This window comes from Meleagris gallopavo, chromosome 1 (assembly GCF_905368555.1).
Source record: "Meleagris gallopavo chromosome 1, MGAL_WU_HG_1.1, whole genome shotgun sequence".
Taxonomy (NCBI): domain Eukaryota; kingdom Metazoa; phylum Chordata; class Aves; order Galliformes; family Phasianidae; genus Meleagris; species Meleagris gallopavo.
The window spans coordinates 163,589,871-163,613,349 of record NC_139404.1 but is presented as its reverse complement, the minus strand read 5'-3'; the positions used below and the strand labels follow the sequence as shown (position 1 = coordinate 163,613,349).

The 23,479-nt window shown below is 40.2% G+C and overlaps 1 protein-coding gene across 6 annotated transcripts in view; it reads left to right on the top strand.

The window, feature by feature from the left end:
- ELF1 (E74 like ETS transcription factor 1) overlaps positions 1-23,479 on the top strand; it is an 85,690-nt gene that overhangs the window by 46,693 nt on the left and 15,518 nt on the right. For all 6 annotated transcript variants that reach the window (XM_085215785.1, XM_085215786.1, XM_085215782.1 and 3 more), the window contains exons 3-6: positions 8,978-9,152; positions 16,232-16,339; positions 17,027-17,191; positions 22,554-22,637. In XM_085215785.1, the coding sequence (XP_085071911.1) occupies positions 8,978-9,152; positions 16,232-16,339; positions 17,027-17,191; positions 22,554-22,637 (532 nt within the window). The remainder of the gene's footprint in view (positions 1-8,977; positions 9,153-16,231; positions 16,340-17,026; positions 17,192-22,553; positions 22,638-23,479) is intronic.

Sequence of the window (23,479 nt, the reverse complement as noted above, 5' to 3'; positions counted from 1 at the left end):
GTTGCGGCAGATCTCTGCAGTTTCAAAAGCTTCCTGTTGCTTCCTGTAACTTGCACGAGCAGAGCAGAAATTGGTTGAAATGTTGTAACTTCTGCAGTATTGCAGAGACCTCCTCTGAAGATGTTTTTCCTTTGTCACTGATTTGTGTCAGTAGAATCCATTCACGCTGTAAAATTCCTGACATTCTGGTATTTGACAGTCACTTTAAGTTTTGTGGTGTGCTAGGATAAAATCCAGAACAAAGCAACTGTCACACTACAGATGACTAGAAGGAGCAGTAAGTGTCTGCCCTCTGCTCTTTGCAGATTGGTTTGTGAATTGCATTACTGTGTGTATGTCAGCTATTCAGAACTAAGCTTCAAAATAACTTAAATGGGTTTCTTTCACACTGTGGGGATGCTACCTGTTTCTGTCTCATAAAACTCTTAGGTAGTTTTAGATTATCAAAACCACATCCTCTGACTCCTGAGGCTTCAGCAGATCCTATTGTAAACCTTGGGCAGCAATTCTATACGTAGGTGGTGGTCCTTGGTAGGGTTTTGCATTGGTTAAAGATAAGTTAGGCATCTTACTATTATGGAGCAGTATTTCTTAGTCTTGTGGAGATTTTAAGACTTCTTAGTCTTATAGAGGGGCAGCTGAGAAGTGTTGCTGCAAATTGTTCCTCTTTTTGTGAATGTGAAGAGTATTTGTCCTCTGCTTTAAAAATACTTTTGGCTTCGTAACCTTGTCTCTGGGTTTTTTTCTGTGGCCTCATGTTTGGCTGGGTCAGTGTCCCGTTTCTGCTGTCAGACTCGTGTGATCATTTCAATGAACTGAGTGTTGTCTGTCTAAAGTGCTAACTCAGTTTTGGGTGGAACTAGTAATGTAACTTCCTTCCCTGTATTTTTCCAAAGCCTGTGGCAGTCTGGGGATTTAGATATGGGAATTGCACAAACACAGTGGAAAATGAGCTGTATTTATTACTTCTGTATGTTGTTTGTTGTTGTTTTTACTTTACAAGCCAATGGGAGAACTGAAAAGAGGAGGGCTGCTTCATTGTGATTTCTTGGAGGAGCAGTGCAAGAAGTGTGTCTTTCTTAGTTTGGCTATGCATTTTGTCTCTTGTGGTTTCTTCAGATGCTCACCTGAAAACATAATAAGCAAACAAACATAGAGCACTCAAGAGTAAAACCTCCCTAAATGGAGGCCAAACTTAACCTTGGCGTGTATCTCATAACCCAGATAAATCCTATTCCAAATTAAGCCTAAGGAAAAAAGGCAGCCTGGAGCATATCCTACAGGGGATGTAATCAAAGATATGGGAGGCCATAGCAAAGCATTCCTAGCTGCAAAGACTTGGATGGAAGCTCTGTTTAAATCAGTAGGTTGACTTGGTTCGTATATCAAAGATTCAAGTAGCCAGCTAGATGTCTGCCTGAAGGTAGATACTAAATTTGCAGTTGTGGAAAAGAAGCCTGAAGTAGGCAAAGATGTGGGAAGTTGGAACAAGATTTAACTCAGATAAAGGTGGATAATACGCTATTAACACAAAAAGGTTGATCATGTGTATAATTCATTGATCTGCTTCTTACAATGTAGAAGCTATCGGTACAGATAATATGAAGTTTTTCAGTTCTGGACGGTTTGTATTTTGGGATATATGCCATAACTTGTGTACTTTGAGCATTTTAGTTCTAGAAGCGCTCTGTGTTGATCAAAAACATTTTTTTGAGCTTCATCAGGATGCAAAATCATAGAATCACAGAATCACTCAGGTTGGAAAAGACCTTAAAGATCAAGTCCAACCATGACCTAACCATACTATCCTAACTAACAACCCTCCAATAAATCACGTCCCTGAGCACCACATCCAAACAGTTCTTAAACACACCTAGGGATGATGATTCCACCACCTCCCTGGGGAGCCATCTTTATATACAGGTGCCAGGTAACTGATCTTTGGGTAATCATTTTTGCTATTTTCTCAAAAGCTGGAGTTGAAGATACTTTGATACTCATGTTCTTGTCGAGGCTTTGTCTGGAGCCCTTTTGTGCCAAGAACTGTTAGGACATGGAACAGCTGTGGAGAAAGGTTCAGAGCCTAGATGGCAGCTACATTCTGTGTTTCAGGGAAGTCATAATTCATGGCCATTTATTTATTTTCTTTTAAGTCTCGTTTAAACAACCATAAATTATGAACAGTCTATTTGTAAAACTAAGCATTCAACCAGTGGCAGATGCCAGGCTTGATCATGTGGCTCTGTGTGAACAGGAAGGGCTCTTTTCTATCAGATTTATCTCTTTCTGTTTAGAAAGTTATGTTTTTTGTTTGTTCTTTTCTTTTTATCCTCGGAGGGCTCACTTGTAACATTGTGCTTACATGGTGAGGAAGAAATGTGGTGAAAAATCTTTTTCATAATTTTGAGAAGGGCTAATACTGATGGTACTGAAAAACTGGACAGGAGCTCCTACAGGCTTTGGCTGAGTCAGCACTGCTGTCCAGAACTGCTTTTCTTTACATCTGCACCTTAGAATCAGAGTCATAGAATCCTTAGAGTTGGAAGTGACCTTTAAATGTCATTTAGCCCAACTTCCCTGCAGTGAAGAGGGACGTGCACAGCTAGATTAGGTTGCCCAGGGCCTTATCCAGCCTCACCTTGAAAGTATCAGGGTCTGGGCATCAACTACATCTCTGAGCAACCTGTTCTAGTGCCTCACCACCCTCACTGTAAAACACTTTTTCCTTATATCCAACCTAAAGCTACCCTCTTTAAGCTTGAAGCCATTTCACCATAGACCCTGCTAAAAAGTCTGTTCCCTTCTTTCCTGTAGCTCTCCTTTAGATACTAAAAATCTGTTATCAGGTCACCTTGGAGCCTTTTCTTCTTGAGGCTGAACAGCCCCAGCTCTCTCAGCCTGTAACTAGAGTCTGAGCCCTTAAGTTGGACAATGACTTCTGCCCCATCTTCTCAGACCTTGATTTACCCTTCCATGTTCCCTGATGCTCTGTAATATGAAGTCACCTCAGGAGAACTGGTGGTACCAGAGCTGAAAGCCACTGTCAAGGCCAAGTTCTACATTTTTGTCTATTTCCAGCTTCTGCAGGAAGTCCCCACTTTTCAACTTACTGTTTTATAAAGACTCAGGAAGTAGTTGTGAGATCCATACCGAGGTACTCCTAAGCAGTATTTATCTTCTTTCAAAATCCCTCTGTGAAACTTGGTCATGTCTCAGATCCTGTCCGTGGGAACGCCTGGATAGTTGAGAGGCTGCTTCAGTGTTTGGCACGGGGACATCTGTGAGAAAAAGCTGAAATCCATTTTCCAGTCACCAAGATCACTTTGCCTAGTTTTTATTAGTGTTTTTTCTTCTTTGTGCCTCTTGACTTTATTATTTTCCCAAAATAAATGGCTAACTGTATCTTAAATATGAATACTGTTGCTTTTTTACAAAGCCAGTTTTTGCATGGAGGCTTCTTCTTTCTTTAATCCCCATGTAACTTTTCCTTCTTAATATCTGTTGCATGCTTTTTTTGCAACTGATCACTCATAAATTTCTTCTAAGCCACTTGGAAGATACTTACTGTAGTCTTGGGACAATGTTTTCCAGTAAAAACTAAACATTTTTTCTTAGATTGGATCTGGATTGTCTCATAAGGTGACACTACATCTGGAGCAGAAGAAAGCCCCTTTATTATTTTTGGTTTTTGCAGGAAGTTTTAGTTTTTCCCCTCATACAGAGTGGTCAGTATTTTGCAGAGACCTGTTCATAGGACGTTCAAGGAACTTCAGCATCTGTCTGAAGTTTCATGCTCTTCCAAATAGTTTTAGGTCCACATACAGGGTTGGCCTGCAGAAAAAAATTACACCGTGAGGGATTTAATGCATAAGACTTGGGAATATTTTAGCATAAGCTGAAGTCCTTTATTTGCCCAGCAGATGGGGAAGATGTGTTGAAGCCAAACCAAAGCTTTGATGTAGCTAGAATGCCGTGGTTTAACTGTATCATGGTGATAATAGGAGAAAGATGAAGCAGGAAAAGTAGGCAAAGTAATAAATAAATAAATAATATATATATATGAATTGCTCTTTCTGTCGGTTTACTTGATTACTTGAACACTGCTAATGCTTCAATCTAGGGCTTCTCTTTAAAAAATTTTTGGAATGGGAATGTCACTTTGCCTTTTTTGTTAGTGCACATAGAGGAAACTTTTAATTAGAAATAAGTTTTTGTGATCTTGCTGTTAGATAAGTAATAAAATCTAATTAATCAGAGGGTTATGTTCAGTGGTGTAGAGTCTAGTTGGAGGCCTGTATCTACTGGTGTTCTACAAGGGTCACTACTGATCTGGTCTTGTTTAACTGCCATTGATGACCTGGATGAAGGGATAGAGTGCCCTCTCAGCAATATTGCTGATGATAGAAAGCTGGAAGGGTTGACTGACACCCTGGAAGGATGTGGTGCCATTCGGAAAGAGGTGGACAGTCTGGAAAGTTGGGCAGAGAAGAACCTGATGAGATTCAACAAGGGTAAGTGTAGATTCCTGCACCTTGGGAGGAATAACCACAAGCATCAGTACAGGTTAGGGGCTGACCTGCTGGAAATGAGCTCTGCAGTGAAGGATCTGGGTGTCCTTGTGGACAACAGGTTGGCCGTGAGCTAGCAGAGTGCCCTAGAGGCCCTAGAAGGCTGATGGTATCCTGAGGTGCATTAAAAAGAGCGTGGTTGAGGGAGGTGATCCTTCCCCTCTACTCTGCCCTGGTGAGGCCACATCTGGAGTGTGCTGTGTCCAGTTCTGGGCTCCTCAGTTCAAAAGAACAGATCTCTTGGAGAGAGTCCAGCAGAGGGTCACAAAGATGATGAAGTACTTGGAGCATCTCCTCTATGTGGAAAAACTGAGAGACCTGGGCCTGTTCTGCCTGGAGAAGAATGAGAGGGGAATCTTATCCATTCTTATAAATATCTGAATGGTAGATGTCAAGTGGATGGGGCCAAGCTTTCTCAGTGGTGCATAGAACCACAGCGACAAAAAAGGGGGCAATGGGCACAAATTAGAACAAAAGAAGTTCTGTATGAAAATGAGGAAAAAATTCTTTACTTTGAGGGAGACAGAGCACTGGATCAGGCTGCCCAGAGAGGCTGTGGGTTCCCCTTCTCTGAAAGTGTTTGAAACCTGCCTGGACACTTTCCTATAGGGAACATGCTGTAGCTGAGGGCTGGACTAGATGATCTCCGGAGGTCCCTTCCAACCCTTAAAATTCTGTGTGATTCTGAAATTAATAATAAGAAGTAGTCTTTAATTCAGCAGTGTTTTCCTGTTATGGAATTATCCAGAACCATTATATGGAGCTGCAGTGGTCATGGTCACTTTTGCAATTTGAAATATGTACAAAATTATTGCTCTGTTTTGAGAGCTACAAGAAACTTGAGCTTGCCCCATAGTTGGGATTCAGGTACTTTCAATGAAATCAATAACATTACAGAAGTACTAAGGTGAGATTTTATCTTTCAATAGTTTTGCATGTTTCAGTATTAATTAGTAGTAGCACTTAACACTGAATGAGCTGCTTATGAAAGGAATCATAACCAATTGCAAACATACAATTTTTTCTTTTTATTCAATTTTTTGTTCAGAAATGTCTTTTGAATGCAACTGCAAACAAATCGAATTCATGTTTTCCTCACTGAAGATGTTTACTGGTGTCTGATCCAGCTTCTCCTTTTCATATCCATGGCAGGTTAGAAAATCCATGCTTTGTACAGAAGCAATAAATGATTGAGAAACAGATCTATTAATGATTTAAAATTAAAAAACAGGCCTCAAGAAGTGATACTTAATGACTCCAGTTTAAAGCTATTACTAGTTTAAAGAAAATCCCACTTGGTGTCCTGGCATCAGCAAATGCTCTTCTACACCATTCTTAGTTGCTTCTCTGTCTTTTGTCTTTTCCAAGTGTAGTGTCAGCAAGCTCCTTGAATTGGGCAGTGCTGATTTGGGTGTCCAAGTATTTCCCTGCAAGATGGATTTCTGTACCTGTGGATGGACACACATTGGCTATGTCAGAGTGTGTTCATGGCAATTGTTTCCTGCCATAATCAAGATTCAGCTGAGCCTTGCAGGGTAGACCATGCTTGATCATACGGATCAGACCTACTGCTACGTAGTGGTGAAGGATGGTACCTTAATGAATGGATGATTGGGCTGTTGTAATTAGGTTTCACAGCAGAGTGACTAGTAGTGCCGGAGATAAATAAGATTTTGAGAAATGGAGATAAAAGTGATGAAGGATCAGTTTGTTCTGTGTTTCCTTTCTTCCTTTCTGCTTCTGTTCTGAAAAAGAAGACTGAAGAATAACTGGTGTTGGGGATGTTTTTGCCTCTTGGAGACAGTGGTATGAACTTCAGTTATTAGAGAAGGACGGTACTAAGCCAGAATCAATTTCTATCCAGAAGGAACTAACAAGAGGCTCATCCTAAGCACAAATGACTCCTTGAGAGACTATCCCATACAAACTTTGCAAGCCCTGCATATCAAATTAGTGCAAGCACAGCAGCAGGAAGGAAAGACAGACTGCCTCACCGCAGGAAGGCAGCTGACCAGTTTCAGATCGTAGAATCATAGAACGGCTTGGGTTGGAAGGGGCCTCAAGCGTCATCAAGCTCCAACCTCCCTGCCACATGCAGGGTTGCCAACCTCCACATTTAATACTAGACCAGGCTGCCCAGGGCCCCATCCAACCTGGCCTTGAACACCTCCAGAGATGGGGCATCCACAACCTCTCTGGGCAGCCTGTTCCAGCACCTCATCACTCTCTCTTAAAAAACTTCCCCCTGATATCCAACCTAAATCTTCCTTCCCTCAAATGGCAGTTTTTGTCCTGCCTTCATAGATGTGTTCAAGCTGGATGTTTACATCAGGATTAGGCACCCTGGCACCTGCTCTTTTTTATAGTCAGTGGAGAGAAATAGGCATTTTTATAGGGCCTGATTCATCCTGGTGACACAGGAGCCTAAAACTGGTGAGGGAGATAGTGCTCTATGAAAACCTCTCTGTTGACTCTGAAGGAAACCTAGGCTCAGTGGATCAAGTCTTAGTATCTTCATGCTTGAAGTCAGGTGAGATGAACATCACCCCTAGTGTCTATGAGCTAGAAAAGAATGAGAATATCAAAGTCTTCATATTTGTGTCTTCCCTATCTAAAATCCATACTTTTCACCTTTGTAGTAGACTACTGAACAGATGCTTGCAGAACCTGTGCTCTTCTCGCTTGCAGGTGACAAAAACCTGAGTGCAAACCTGAGCTTTTTTTGCAGTTGTTATTTTTAATGTGGTTACATATACACATGCACAGTATATGTAACTGGCACGTCATGACTTACAAACTGTGGCATATTTCTAAAATTGTGATGCTTCAGCTGCTAAGTACCATGAATTGTATCACAACAACATGGCTATAATGGACCACCTTCCTTCTAGTTCGTAGAACTTACTGTTGAAAATCTTCCAAATACAGACAGTATTTTATTTTTCATCTCATTAGTGTGCTCTATTTTTTTGCTTAATTTGCTTGTATTTGGTTTTGTAGGCTTTTAATTTTTTAGCAGAACATTTATGATAGAAGCCCCTAGAAATATTAGTTTTGTTTCCAAACTCTTCATTTTTTTTTCCAATTGCTCTTTACCACAGTTGTTGAGGCATGTTTTACAAAACACAGAACAATTTCAGATGGTAATTACTGCCTCATAAAGATCCTAATTGCACTTTCTCCTTTCAGTATGTATGTTCCATTCCTTTCCGTGGGAGACGATGACTCCCATTGCCGTTGTCTGCAGGGAGACAGCAGCTCTGAGACCATTTTCTGCTGCTGGTGGCCTGTGCAGTGGCAAGACTGTGAGACATGAGCAATGCCCAAATGAGCATTGTTACATATATTGTTTTTCTTCTTGCATGGTTAAATAATTAAAAAAAAAAAAATACTGCTCAATTTTTACATATCATAGAATGGCCCGGGTTGAAAAGAACCACAATGATCATCTGGTTTCAACCCCCCTGCTATGTGCAGGGTCGCCAACCACCAGACCAGGCTGCCCAGAGCCACATCCAGCCTGGCTTTGAATGCCTTCAGGGATGGGGCATCCACAACCTCCTTGGGCAACCTGTTCCAGTGCATCACCACCCTCTGTGTGAATATCTTTGTTCTTTTGTGGAGTGGGGCCAAATGTACACACACGGATTTTCTCATAGGAACTCTTTGGAGCAACGTTTGGTTTGTTTTCTTGTTTTTAAGTGTGCCAAACTCAGAATGTAGTTATTAAAACTAGCCAGCTTGATTTCAGCTTTTGCAAGTGCCATTTTTCTGTTGTATCTTATGGAAAATAACTGTTGAGAGAGAAGGATGGTGGCTGAAAGCAGGCTTTAAAGGAGAGTAGGGGAGCAGTGGCAAGTGAAGAAACCACAAGAATTAGAGGTACATGTATCAAGCACTCCTTGTTTCACTTGTTACCCTCGTAGTGAGTGACCCCTAAGCTACTGTCTCACGGAAAACTCAGTGCTGGTGAGACCTTCCTGCGCTGCTCACAGCCACACCACCCTCTGCCCTCAGCTAGACAGGAAGAGTAGAAGGTGCTTGCGGCAAGTTGTTTGCTGCTGTCATTGCCAGCAGAGTTTGACTTCTACTGCACTGCTCCATTCCTCTGTTCTGTCAGTCTTTTAACTGCAAAATGATGTTGTGGGAGTCTTGTATTACCTCCTGCGACCATGTCAGTGTATTATATACTATCTGTAATGATATTCAGCCTCTGGCCCATAGCGGGACACTGCTACTCTTTTTGTTTTCTGTGCTAAAAATCATCTTGTTTTTCTGTATTTTCTCCTGATCATTTAATATTTAGGTGATGTGCTGTGGGTTTGTTGAAGTCTTCATCAGTAGATGCTTAAAGTGGGTAGTTCTAACTGCCATTACTTTAATTTTCCTTTTTTATTTTTTTTCTACAGCTTGGTGATCCATCCATCTTCCCTGCTGTCATCGTGGAACATGTCCCTAGTGGAGATCTCCTAAACAACTATTCTGGCTTAACCTGTGTGGATGAGCCCAGTGACATGATCACTGAGAATTCTCTAGATGTTGCAGAGGAACAAATCATCGAAGATGATGATATCCCCCTCACAGGTTTGCAATACAATTTTTTTTCTGCCATGCTTTTGCAACAAGATGGTTGTGGCTAGCAGTGAGGAAAAGCCGAGTGACAAAAATGAATAAGAAACAAAGTTAGAACGTTATTGAACGCTGTCAATCCTGTGCTGCAAGACAGAGAAGATGGTATTAATTCCAGTACCAGGTGGCTTGAGATTCCAGCTGCACAGCTGGTACAGTCATCCATCAATACAGATTAAGATAGAGTTCTACTTAAAGTACCAAAACAGTTGTGCATTGCTCTTAATGTTATTTTTTTTGCCCTTTTTTTAGTGGTTGGTATGTAGGTGAGTAAACGTATGTACCAAAAAAGTAGCAACATACAGCATGTGTAGATGTACTATTTTGATTTCTTGAGGGTATGCAAATGGCCAACTGTAAAATGTGCATGTCAGCATGATGCTGATATTGGTGTGCTCAGCATAGTGTTCGTTTTAGATCTCTAATAATAAATGTTTAAAATACAAATGGTCTGCATAACTTCTGTTAGGAAGGGTAGTGTAAAAGAGAAAGCTCGTGGATATATCTGATTAAAGAAACTTATTAAAAACAAAACAAAACTAAAACAAAGAAGTTCTCAAAGCAAACAGTACTTTGCTGGAAGTAGATATTTGGAGGATCTTTGCAGACTAAGTCTAAAAGGTGAGGTGGATGCTTTACAAAGCTGAGATCTGGTTGTGCCATCTTTCACTGATTAGGTTTTTCCAGCTGAGCTGTCCCCAGGGCTGGAGACAGCTTGCTGATTTCAGTCACGGCTCTGACACTACTTCCAGAGGCTTTGTTACAGCCTTTTACCACCAAAAGCCAAACTCAGCAAAACTTGACATGAGGTGCAGTTTATAGAGTAAATTGACATGAACCATTCCCAATAAATGGTTTTATCTGATACATGTGGCCCCTTTTTCTTTAGCCATGAATTATCTGTGAACAGACTGTGACTGTACAAATAATTTAACTGATTATTCAAGAAAGTCTTACATGCCTAAACGTTATTTCAAGTTGAGACCTCTTGCCAACTATTTACTTGCTATTCATTTTAATTATTCACACTGTAACTGGCATTTCCTCAGTGTGTTATTTAAGCACCGCTTAATGTGACTGTGTGAATATTTTGTAGTTGATGAATTTCATAGTTTTCCTGAATACGTATTCACTGTAATACATTGTGTGTGAATTGACAGTTGCATGAGTAATTGTGAAACTCTGCTTTTGTGACTATTCTTGTTAAGATTTTTTGTTGCTAACGTAAATAGTCACATGAGAAGGGTTTGCTGCCAGAGAGTGAAAATATGTAATCCTTGTAACTGATGGTGTCCAAGGGATACTTTGGAGGCAGACAAGCACTGCATTGTTAACATCTTCCATTGTAGCTGAAGCAATCTGTTTTTCTTTAAAGGCCAAGTCCTTAGAAAACCAGAGCTGTGACTTTGTAGAGATTGTTGTAATGAAGGAGATGCTAACTAATTATCTGGTTCACACTGCAGCATATGTGCTGCGGGTTTCTTTGGCCACTGGAAACTGAGTGCTTGGCTTTGTACAAAGAGATGACTCCAAGCTGACCAGCACCACTGCTCAGGGCTCCTGTGGGGAAGGTGCCTCAGCAGTTTGTTTATATCAAGGAGACCCTGCCAGTCCCTAGCAGGGCAGGATTACAGGGCCAGGGAGGATAGGGGCCTCCCATGAAAGTGGGGAGAGAGCACAGAGAAGGAGCATGGCTTCATCACATCTCTGTCCAGGTTTCAGGTACACAGCCCAGCCAAACTGCCAGAGCAGGTGCAAGTGCATTGTGCAGTGGGCTGCTTGTGAAGTGGGGCTGATTGCAACTAACATTTCCCACCTACTTTGTTTTCTGATTATTTCCTATCGTTGAGTCTCATCTTGATTTTTAATTCGTGTGTGTTTGGCCTCAGCAGTGAAATGCGTTATTTTGCTCTTGGAAGTTTGTACAAATCTTTTCAGTCACTTTCACATTATGCCTCTGATAAAGAATCAGACCTTGTAAAGACTCTACTAATTCTAATTTAAAATATTCAGAGGACTGAAGTTCACAGCAAAATGAAACTGAAAATGCCAACCTTACTCAGAAATGGTTGCTAAATATGCATGAATCTTTTTTTGAAGCTATGAGTTTTTCAGTGCTGTTCTTTTTTTCTGATATACATTAAGCTTTCATTTTCCCCTAAACTACAAGTAATTAAGTCTGCTGAAACTGCAGGGATTACTGTTGAGTGTTGTATCTGCAGAAGTATGGACTCTGGTAAGCTTCTCTGCCTATAGGATCTAGTTTAAGCCATTCAAAACTAGCTATTACACTGCCCTGATTTCTATCTGTAGTATAAATTATGACCTGCAGAAAACTACAGCTATAAGAACAGCATCTGTTTTACGTGAAACCCTGCTGAAAGATAGCCAACAGCCAGTTTTCTAGCTATGTTATACACACCATAATCTTTTTATAATTAATGGACAGACTTGCCTTATCACTCTCTAAAGTTACCAACACGTTTCACTGGAGAAACTGTGATGGCATATTTGCATGGTCAGTTAACTGCTGCCGGTATAATGTGACCTCAAATGATTAACTGTCATGTAGTAAAAGATGATTAAGAAAATAGATTGGAACACTTGGCTTTGAATGAAGTCGTATCACTGAAGAGAATATTAAGTTGTGTGGTGTTGTTTTTTTTCTCTCTGAAAAATACAGGGGATAAAGTTTTGCATGTAATAAATTTAAGGCTATCTTGTCAGATGGTATGATTTAGTACACTTTATCTACCTTATTAGTGTAACTAATTAGTTATAAAATGCACAGGAAGGAGGAACTAATTGGATTATGCAACTTCCTGATTATTTTTTCTCAAAGCTGGCACGTGTAATGTAGAAAAACAGCAAGTAATCAAACTCTGCCATTTTGTGGTTCACCTGTGCCTCGTCACTGAAACAGTGAGAAACTTTGTGTGAGGGGGTAGAGACAAAAAACGGGCACTTTGATTCACTGTGCCCTGATCTGAATCCAGAGCACAGAAATACACGTTCTCATAGATCAGCAGTGAAGCATAACAACCAATTCAGAAGTTATCTTACAGTCTGTCCAAGTTAGGTAGCACTTGGCTTGTGCATTTGGTGAACCTCTAGCACCGATGGCACAAGCCAAACTGTTCAAGTAAGAGAACTAAGGCAAAGTGCTACGTGTTGTAACCCAGCACAACCTCAGCATGTTCCGTAATCATTTATAATGCTGCAAAGAAATCCAAAGGGCTGCTGAGTTGGAAACAGAATTTCACAGTCTTAATCCATGAGGATTTTCAGTTGACAAGATGCCAGTTGTAAAAATAAGTAAATAAATAAAATAATGGATGAGATCTGTTACTTTGTAGAGAAGTTACTCAATACTGTTTATACCATCTGGATAGAAATGAAGAGTGTTTTTCCATACAGCTCCCCGGTGAGATAATTTCACTTATAAATTTTAAAGCTGTGTTTAAAAAGAAAAGGAAGCGTGATATATAGCTCTCGTTGTATCACGTGCATTCTTAAAGTAGGACTTGGTTTTCCAGCATTACTTAACAATTGGTGCAGAATTTCTATTAAAAAGCAATCACTTAAATTTAACAGTCAGTTATTCTGAAAAAAAGAACTCAGTCTGTGTGTAATGAATCTCTTCATTAAATTCATGGAGCATTTCTCCTATGATAGAAGGTTGAGGGAACTGGGCTTGTTTAGCTTGGAAAATAGAAGGCTTCGGGGAGACCTCAATGTGGCCTTTCAATACTGGAAAGGAACATATAAACAGGAGGGGGAATGGGTGTTTTTGAGGGTGGATAGTGGTAGGACAAGGGGGAATGGTCTTAAATGGAAACGGGAGAAGTTTAGTTAGATATTAGGAGGAAATTTTTCACTCAGAGGGTGGTGACACACTGGAACAGGTTGCCCAAGGAGGTTGTGGATGCCCCATCCCTGGAGGTATTCAAGGCCAGGCTGGATGTGGCTCTGGGCAGCCTGGTCTGGTGGTTGGTGACCCTGCACATAGCAGGGGGGTTGAAACCAGATGATCGTTGTGGTCCTTTTCAACCCAGGCCATTCTATGATTCTTCCTTCTTTCAGCAATTCTACATCTCTTCCAGCATTATTCTGAGACTGTGATCCCTTTAGTTGGTGTATTTAAATACAGCTGTGACTAGCACAGGCCGTATCTAGTCTGGGCAAAGGGCCCCATCCGTCGGCCCTTTGGGGCCGATTGCTTTGAGAGGTGAGTGACAGAGGGAGTGGGGTGGGATCCCTGAGCTGAGCGATGGGAAGTGAGCAGCCACCTTGTCAGGAGGTGTCAAGTAGGAAGGTGTAAAGCATTCAAAAGTATGCTAGGTGGGAATTTGGGCTGAAGGAGGGAGATTCAGGCTAGATGTCGAGTTTCTTTGTCCACCAGGAGAGAAGACAGCCTTGTCTGGGCAGGCCTGCTGCTAGCTGTGAGCTCTGCTGATTCATTGCAAACATGCATCCACAGTAATTGGGTTGTAATTGGCATACACAGAGGCTTAAATTTGTGGCTTGCTGAGATAATCGGGAACTTGTTGAATGCCCTGGGAAAAAAATGTTACTTTTGGGTGTGGTTTTGTTTTCCTTTATTTATTTTTTTTCTGAACTTGCTACCTATTTAAAATAGGTACTTTGAAATGAAAATACACAGCATTTTTGTAGCTGTGACTTTGAAGTATAACAAAAGTTCTTTCATTTCAATTCTTTTTCAGTTTGTGACTATGTCATAATTGCCATTCTGATTGGTGATTTCAGTTGTGATTGGAATATATACTGGCAACATTAAGGGAGAAACTGAAGTAACAGACACTGGCTTGCTCTTATTTGTTGGGTTGGTTATCTCTGAGAGCTATCTCAAGCTGAGTGCTGCTGCTAATAGGACAGGGAAGTTGTGATTACATTGCCGTGTGGCACCTCAAAGCTTGTTTGTGTTGGCTCTTGAGTTCCTGTAATTCAACTTGCTAATCCAGCAGAACCCCTCAGATTTATGTTCAGTCATTGTACAGGACTCAGTTGCCTCACAACGTGATCAAAAAACTGTGAAGCCTGGCTTGTGTTGATAGGAGTTTGGATCGTGAAGCAGGGATAGAGGAGAATCACAATCACATCCCTGTTTTTTCAGCAACAGAGCGATGAGTTTGGCTCAATCCTGCAGAGTCATCTTCTAGGAATCATAGAATTGCTCAGGTTGGAAAAGACCTTAAAGACCATTGAGTCCAACCATAACTTAACCGTACACCTACCCTAAGGAGGCTCCTGAAGAGCTGCCTACTGCAGGCTGTGAGCTGCCCGTAAGCACAGCGGGGTGTGGGAGGCAGGGCTGGTGCATGAATGCCCGCTCTTATCTTGGTCCTCTCCCAGTGATATGATTGCAGAAGCTGTAAGCATTTGAAGTGAAACTTTTTGTTTGTTTTCTTAAATTTAGTGTGATTGCTGGTGGCTGGGTGCTTTAAATGATGGTAACAACAAAGAACGCGATACGGAAGTTGTATTTCTTGGCGTAAATCTATGGCTTTAATGTGAAGAAGAAATGTTCTGAGGTTGTACATGGTATGGCTGACAAAGGAGTCAGTCAGTCTCCTTTTTTTTTGTGTGTGTGTGTGTGTGTGTGTGTGACTGCCCCACCCCAAATTCCTCAAAGTTAAACAGGGAGGGTGTGAAGCTGACTCATTACAGGGCTTAAGAAAGTAGCTAAGGTTCATCTGTGCCCTATGGAGGGAACTACTAATGCAGACCTTTGCACTGCTTTGATAAACATAAGTAAAATACCAAGAGTAGGTTCAAATTCACGGCAAAAGATAAGGAAGTCTGGCCTGAGCATTTCTATCCAACAAAGCTTTTGCTTAAATAACCTTTTTTTGAGAACATTTCTAAAGGCTAACAGTACCCAAAAGTGAAACTGATGTTTATCTTGTTTATACTAATTTATTTTGCAAACAATCCTCTGGTAAAGATACTCCTCTGAATTATCTTCTTGGGCTGCTACTATTTCCAAATCTGCTTTCTGTGTCAGAAAAGAACTATTTTTATCAGATTCTTTTTGTGTGCTTCACGTGGCCTTAATTATAACTTGAAGATCCAAGTGCTTTTGATTTGTCTAATGGGCACCCATATAAGACAAATGAGGGATTGTCTAGTAGTTAAAACTTTTGGAAAGCATACCAGCCCTTTCTATTTGTTTTTATGATAATAATAATTTTTCATACTGCTTCCCTGGAGTGTGCTCTGTTAGTCACATCTATCATCCCTACAGATTTGGAAGTTTAGCATTCAGTTGTATCTATAGGTTAATAAGCTGTCTAATAGAACTTTGCCTATCTGTTCTCTAGGGTAAAAGAGCATCTGTTAATTACAGAATTCTCTTTCTTAGGACCACCCTAAGAATAAAGCAGCAATTTTTTTAAGGGTAGTATGTAGAATATTGTTTGGGATAGTGGCTTTTTCTCAAGGATTATGGGCATGGTGTTTTATTGCATATTCTTGATCAGCACGTGGAGGGGTTAGAAAGATGAGGCAGAAATTAAAGTCTTTTTTGTTTTAATGTACTACACTTTTAAAACTAAATGTGTACTTTTTCTCCCCAGATAAACTGTTACTGCTCATTTAATTGAGACCACTTTTCATTTTCTTTTTGGAAATGATATAGAAGTAAATTTACAGCTGTTTACAAGGGTGGACAGTGATAGGACAAGGAGGAATGGTCTTAAACTGAAACAGGGGAGATTTAGTTAGATATTAGGAGGAAGTTTTTCATCCAGTGGTGGCACTAGAACAGGTTGCCCAAGGAGGCTGTGGATGCCCCATCCCTGGAGGCATTCAAGGCCAGGCTGGATGTGGCTCTGGGCAGCCTGGTCTGGTGGTTGGCGACCCTGCACATAGCAGGGGGGTTGAAACTACATGATCATTGTGGTTCTTTTCAACCTATGCCTGTGATTCTATTATCCTATGATTCTCTTTTAAATAACATGCTTTAAATCTACTTTGTAGCTTGTTTAGAATTAATTATTTTCTTTTGCTTTTAGTTGAAACATCGTGTCATAATGGAGATGAAACTATGGAAACAATTGAGGCTGCTGAAGCACTTCTCAATATGGACTCCCCTGGTCCTATGTTGGATGAAAAAAGAATACGTAAGTTTTTTTTTTTTTTAAGAAAGTGAATCTAGTCTGTGTTTGACTTGTTTGCTTTTGTGTTACAAGGAGAGGTTCAGTGTTGTGTGATTGCCTGGAAGGAGTAGCAATATTTTGCTTCCAAGTAGACTTTAGATGCATAGTTTGGGTATCAGAAATCCAGTGTTATATGCAGTGAGGAGTTTCACTTCCTTGAGAACATGTCAAACCCAGAGTTGAACATTGATAGATAAGGAAAAAATTAAGAATTGAAGGGAAAACGTGAATTAAGTGGAGTTGTTTAGACTGTTCTGTTTTGTTCCTCTGATAGAGAATGAATCTATTTATGTTTGACCTAGAAATGTGGTGGATGCCTGGAAGTGTTCAAGGCCAGGTTGGATGTGGCTTTGGGCAACCTGATATAGTGCAAGGTGTCCCTACACAGAGCAGGAGGATGAAACTAGGCAATTTTTAAGGTCCCTCCCAACCCAAACAGTTCTGTGATTCTGCACTGGCAAGATAGAAGAACATACACTTACATTGCAAATTCTGTTAACTACAAATAAAAATGTGTGAACACACACCATAACAGTGCTTTTTAGGAGAGTAGGTTATGTCATTGCATTTGTCTATTTTAATACTACTCCTGATTGTGGGTGGATATATTCAGTTATGAACTCATCTCCTCCTATTATCCTTTTCCCTTAGCAACTATGTTTGGCTCAACTGAAGATGAAGATATAGTGGCTCCTATTACACATGTATCAGTCAGTCTTGATGGGATCCCCGAGGTGGTGGAAGTTCACCAAGCCCCAGACCCTTACGCTGAGTCACCAGAGACTCCGGAATTTGAACAACCAAAGAAGAAAAAGGGTAAGATGCTATTGCAGAGCAGTCTTGTGGAGTAGAGAGCAGTCAATGGCATGCTTACATCCTCTCATGGGTCTGTGGAGCCATCCTGGCTGACAAGTCAAAAGAATCATGTGTCCTCTGCTGGAAATACAGAGAATGCTTTGTCTGACTGTAAGTCCAAGCCCAAATGCTGATGCTTAGATATTGATGCTGGAGGGATAGCAATAGTTACTTGCCTTAGGAAACATGGATCTTTACTCATTCCTATTTCTAGTTTCTTAAGAGGAAAATTACATTACAAACTACAGAGCTTGCACTACCATGAAAGCTGAAATATTTTAATTAGCTTTTATTTTGCTTTGACTAAAAGATTTGTTATGTGCAGAAGATAAGAATGAGAACTTTTTTTTTTTTTTTTTTTTTTAGCATTTCTTGAATATGAACTGTAGTTTTATTTTGATGGTGGTGTTTCCTTTTTCTAAATAGCTGCACACTGTAGTAAGTTTCAGTCCCATTTGCAGGAGGTAACCTGACGTGGCCGAGGCCTGGTCTGTTGTGTCATGTTCTTCTAGAGTCACTGCCATACCAAAGAGTAATGAAATTATGTGATGTTAGTCAGACCTTCTGCTCCTGTCTTCCTCCTCTGTTTCAGTGCAGGCACCATCTGAGGCCGTGATGCTAATGTCTACTTTGGAAAAGTCTCATGTAGTGCAGGCAGATGTAAGGTGATGTTGCAACAAATTTAAAAAAAAAAAAAAAAAAGAAAAAGAAAAAAAAAAAAAGAAATGGAAGAGTTATATTTCTGGAACTAAACCATAGGTCTGAATCAGAGCTTTAGGACGTAGGATTTTGACACGTTCCCCTATGGGGAAAATAAGTCATCCAGAAGAGGGCTTTTGCTGCTTGTCCAGTTATACTTCTGATGCAAGAGAGTGCATTTTGTTGTTAATGCCATCATACTTCTGAATGTTGGGGGTAGTTATCTGTAAAGAGCAACGTACAGACCTCTGGAAATGCTGTGGGAGCTTCCTTAGCCCCTTGTGTGTCACAAGGTCTGGTAGAGATGGGTGTTGGTCAGGAGCTCTCTGGTTGTCGTAAGAAAGCTGAACTGAAACTTCTGTGGAGAGGAGTCTTACCAGCAGCTGCCCAAGAGTGCTGCTGGGGAAACTACCGTGCTGCAACATAACCAACTGCAAGGGGACTTTAGCTGGTTTGATTTTTTTGTTTCTTAATGTTGGCTGCTATGTAGGTCAAAACGAAGAGCCTCAATCTGCCCAACATTTAACCTCTTTGGCTTGACGCTTTCATACCCTGTTAGTGTTGTACTTCTACTTACTCCCACTCCTTCCTCCTTTCTAACCGTAGGCTAAAAAGTCAGTTGCTCCACAGTGAATGTGATTGGCTTTGATCATTACATCAGATAGAAGAAAAGCTAGAAAAGATGCACCAGCTTAAAGTTTCATTAACTACCAGTGTTCAGTGAAATTGAGGTAGATGGTCTGATCTGAGCATTGCTGAAATGTTATTTTAAAGTGTGCAGGGATTTATAAGGCATTGACCTACAAGCATTACTGTAAAACGTTACTCATTTTGTAGTGCATCTCAGGATGACATGCAGGGTTTATATTTTTTGTTCTGTTTTTTATAAGGGCAATCTGTTTGCTGTAGTGTAGTCAGTTTTGTGGCAGTGTGAAGGACTATGGTCATTCTGCCACGTGTGTTGTAGCCACGATCTATTTACAGAGTTGCAGCACATGTAACCTAATAGCTATATTTGTAGGGTTGCATTGCACAGAGCATTGCCAGCTAACTGAGTTGGAATGGTGCTGCTGAGAAGAGCTGCTACAAGAAAATGTTCTCCAGAAGTGATAGGATGATTTTAATCACTTTCCATGCCAGCCTCAATGCTGCATCTCATTTTATTAATATCTAATTAATTTGTAGCAAGAATTTCTGAGCTGAAGTGTTTTTACAACCTCAAAAATAGAAAAGTGGAAAAAAAAAAACCAATCATACAAGCAATTAGTACAAAATTACAGTAGCTCCTCATGAGTCTTAGCCTCTTGCACATTCTTCATCCTTCCTCTTTATAAAATTCTCTCCTAAAAAGGAATGTAGTAACGTACTCTGAAAGGTAACAAATTCATGCTCTATTGGACCAGAGGAGGAAGTGTGCTAATGTTTAATATACTTTCAGTAAATAGTTTCTTTTAAATAAAGATTTCTTGTGTCTCTCCTGACTGTTCTTTTGTTGGTATCAGTGTCTGGAGGTTATAGCTCACAGTGTAGTCTAAACCTATCTTCATTCATTTCTAGCCCAGTTTTAGAGTCATATGATCAATACCTCTGTAAACAAGTTTCACAATTCTTCACTGATTTCCAATTTGGGGTAGCTTTGTGGTAGAGGATTGTCCAGATAGGATGCCTTGAAGTAGTCCAGTTTTGAGGTAAGAGAACCTAGAATAGCTGCAGCAGTTGTATTTATGTTTAGTAGGCTAGGTTATCTGTTATCGAAAGTGCATGAATTGTATGTGCATCAGTACTTGAATTTCCTGAAGTTGACCTGCAGTAGTTGAGTCATGAGACCTAATCTACTTCTTTTGCTTTTAAGACCTCATCTTACTTGGATGTTGGTAATTAGCTACATCCAAATAACAATCTCTACTCCTTAATTATGGAGAGTAGAATTAATATTACTCCTTAATATGCATGTACAAGAGGAGGAACAGTATGAGCACTGAACAGTTATCCCATAAAGCAACTCTAAGGAGAGAAAAGCCTTTATCCATAGTTACCACGTGGAACTTCTTGCGCAATAGTAGCTGACCTATAGAAGTGTGGCTCTGTCTAAATGTTTTACAGAAGAAGAAAATAAAGAAGATTTTTTTTTTTTTTTTTTTTTAACCAATGATGGTTAGTGGTATAAAACTGCTAGAAACTTGCTCCAGAGATTCCTAATGTTTTGTCGTACAGTCCCTTGAAAGCCAGTGTTGTAGGATTTCTTTCCTTCCATCTTCATTCAAATCAAGGAAGACATTAATGGCCAAGGAGATGGCTGAGCTTTCTGTCCCATCCTCAGTCGTGAATCCTCTGTGAATGAAAGCAATTAAATGAGAGGACTTCATGCATTACTAGTCTTTCCTCAGTCCTTTCCGCAGCTCTCAGCTAGCGATCCTTCTTGTTCCTGTGTGGGGGAAAAAAAAAGAAAAGAAAAGGGAGAGAGAGAGAAAATTGAAAGTGCAAAGGGGACTTATCAAGACTGCCAGTGTTGAAAGGCGAAAGTGCTCAAACCAGGCTTTCTAATGACTTCTTAATGGATATCTGAAGGTCTATAATGAATCAGTCCAGGCTGACCTTGACATTCTTGTTCAGAGCCGGTGAAGCTCCCTAACCCATATTCTTTGATTCTGTGATTATTCTGCAGTTTTGTCTCTTGTACTAAGAAAACCTCTAAAAATAAAACTGAAAGAGGAATGGCATTGCACAGACCTATTTGTCTTGCTTCAGTTGAACTTAAATGCCTTTGGAAATGCAATAAAGAGAGAAAAAGAAAAATACTTTTCTTTATATCTTTATTTATGAGAGCAGGTTACTTGGATTAGAAGTATATTTCCCTCAGTCCTGTCTGCTTGGTCAGTTCTGCCTCTCAAAAGAGCAGAGGCAGTACATGAAAAACTTAGGTATTGATAATATGCATAGGCCACTCTGAAAGTAATGCCTCCTATTTCTTTCTATGAAAACTATAGCAGATACAAAGAGCACCATAACACTATTTGATAGAGCAAACTCTCAGCTACAAAACACTTCTTCAACACAATCACCAATGTTAGCTCTGCATTTTTGCCAGCAATGAACAAGAGCCTGCATAACATGCTTGTAAAAATCTGCATGGCTGTCTGGAACGTGGTTTGTCTTCCACATCACTGTTGCCACTGCTGAAATGCACCACCCACTGTCTCACTGTGCTCACATCCACTGTTTGGTCTCCATAAATGTTCAGCAAGTGTTGATGAATGTCAATGGGTACCATTTTTTCTAAATGAAGGAGTTCAGTGATACACTTCTGCTTCATACACGCTTCTGTGTCAGATGCCATTCTGTCAGATTGCATCTCCCATCTGTCACACAGCAACAGCATGTAATGGAATATTGTCAGGAAGGTTCAGCCTCTGTTGCCATGTACCATCATAGCATCTTCTGAGTTGGTGTCAACAGTTTACAGGCTGGTTCAACCCGGTTTTAAGACTAATGGGGAGTGGAGACCCCCATGCCTTGGGAAAGGGGAAAGGAGGAAAAGGAACCCTTAAAAAGTTGTCCAGTCCAGCTCCCCTGCAACGAACAGGAACACCTACAGCTAGATCAAGTTGCTAGAGCTTCATCCAGCCTGACCTTGAATGTCTCCAGGTACGAGGCACCCATCGATGTCCACCTCTGACATCATGGGCCAACATAATGAAGTAGGAGGCATTGCTTTCAGGACAAGTTTAGTACAAAAGGGTCATTGCAAAACCTAATAAGAGGAATTTTTTTTTTTTCATAAGTATGTTTTGAAGATTCCTGATTAATTACAGCATTGGTAAAGCTGATATTGAGTGAGAGCTAATAAAGGAATAGGTTCAAGATTTGATATTGAAAAAGAATTCAGTACAACTTAATTTTTTTTATTTCACTTGTGGTTAGTTGTTTCTTCAACATCTTCAAGTGAATGCTCTTCACTCTTGTCATCACTTGTAGTTAACTTCTTTCTTTGAGTCTTCCTCACCAGACAGAGCAACCATGTTTATGACTTCAAAAAAATGGTGTTTCGTTAATGGTTCTCCCAGTCTTAGAAAAACAACAGACTTTCTTTCCAGCACTGGGAAAGATATAAGATAAAACAGAACTGAAAAATATTTTCTTTATGTGACAGCACAGTTTGCTGCTATCAGTGGGGACTTCCAGACAATTAAATAAGAAGACAACCTTGTTTTATCCCTGAAAATTCCATTTTGGTGATGACTGAACAAGATAGTGCTCTGTATTTTATTGAGCCTTTTCCATCGAAACTCTTCTGTTCACAGTTAATGGCCTGTTCTTCTTATCTCTCCTGTATTAAGTGCTGTTAAGAGTATCTAAAAAGCTACAGAGATTTCCAAGGCAGATGAGCTTTGAAAAATCTTTACTAGAAAAAAATCTTTACTAATCTTTACACTAATATCATAGGGGTGTCAATCTTCTTGTAGGAATGGAAAAGGCTCAGAATAGAACAAAAATCTTAAATGAATAAGAATTGAAATTTCTCTGAATTAAGAAAAAAATATCATTCTTTTTTAGATCCTTGTTCTTTTTTACTTATATCCAGTTTTTTCTAAACTGAAGTTCATTTACTGGTGGTTTATTTCAGGGAAGAAGCCAAAACCCTCTCGTCCTGAGTCCCCTACCACAACTCCAAACATATCTGTGAAAAAGAAAAACAAAGATGGAAAGGGTAAGTCAAATAGTTGTCACTGAAGTTTTTAAAAAAGAATATTGCTTCTGATTGACACGTAAAAAGAGAAGAGTTCGCAGTGATAGAGCAACAGATCTTGTACTCAAAGGTAGTTAAGATTTCATCATTAATTATGTAAAAATTATGTAAAAAAATTAGAAACTTCTTTGTGAATTACCCAGTTCCTGGGATGAAGGATGCATTTGTCATTTCAGTTGCAAGGGCTCTTGGAAAATCCTCAAGCCCCCACAGAGGCTGCTGTGTTTCTGTAGAAGTCTTGGGGAGCGCTTTGCATTGTATTAAGCTTTCTTGGGATGCGATTGTTTTGACAGATGATCTTTGAAAACATTTTCCATCTGCATGTGTCTAATTCTGCACAGGGAGATGATCGAGGCTGCCAGCTGCCAGTGGGAAGTACCAGTGCCTTAAATTTGAGGGAAGTTAGCTTGAAGGCTTGGGCAGAGTACTTAGGTTTTCAGTACTTCCTTCATTCCTTTCATGGTTAAAATGGGGAAAGAATAAAAAAGAAAGAAAAGAGGCCACATTACTGATACAATAAATATTTCCCCTTTTGTGAACTGTTTAGCAGTGCCTGTCAGTTTTGTCAACTTGCTTCACTGTTGATCCAATGCCCACACTGGAACCTGGCTGGTTTATGAATTGCAGCCTGACGCACTGCCTGCCACCAACTCCTGTGCACAGGGGAAGCTCTTCTGTGTCACCTCAAGTGCCACCACGTGTGCTTTTATCACCTGAACTGCTCTCCTATTTTGCAGTACTCACCAGGAGGCAAACTCTGCAAAACCAGGGAGGTGTTAGTCTCTCTTGAAATTTAAAAAATT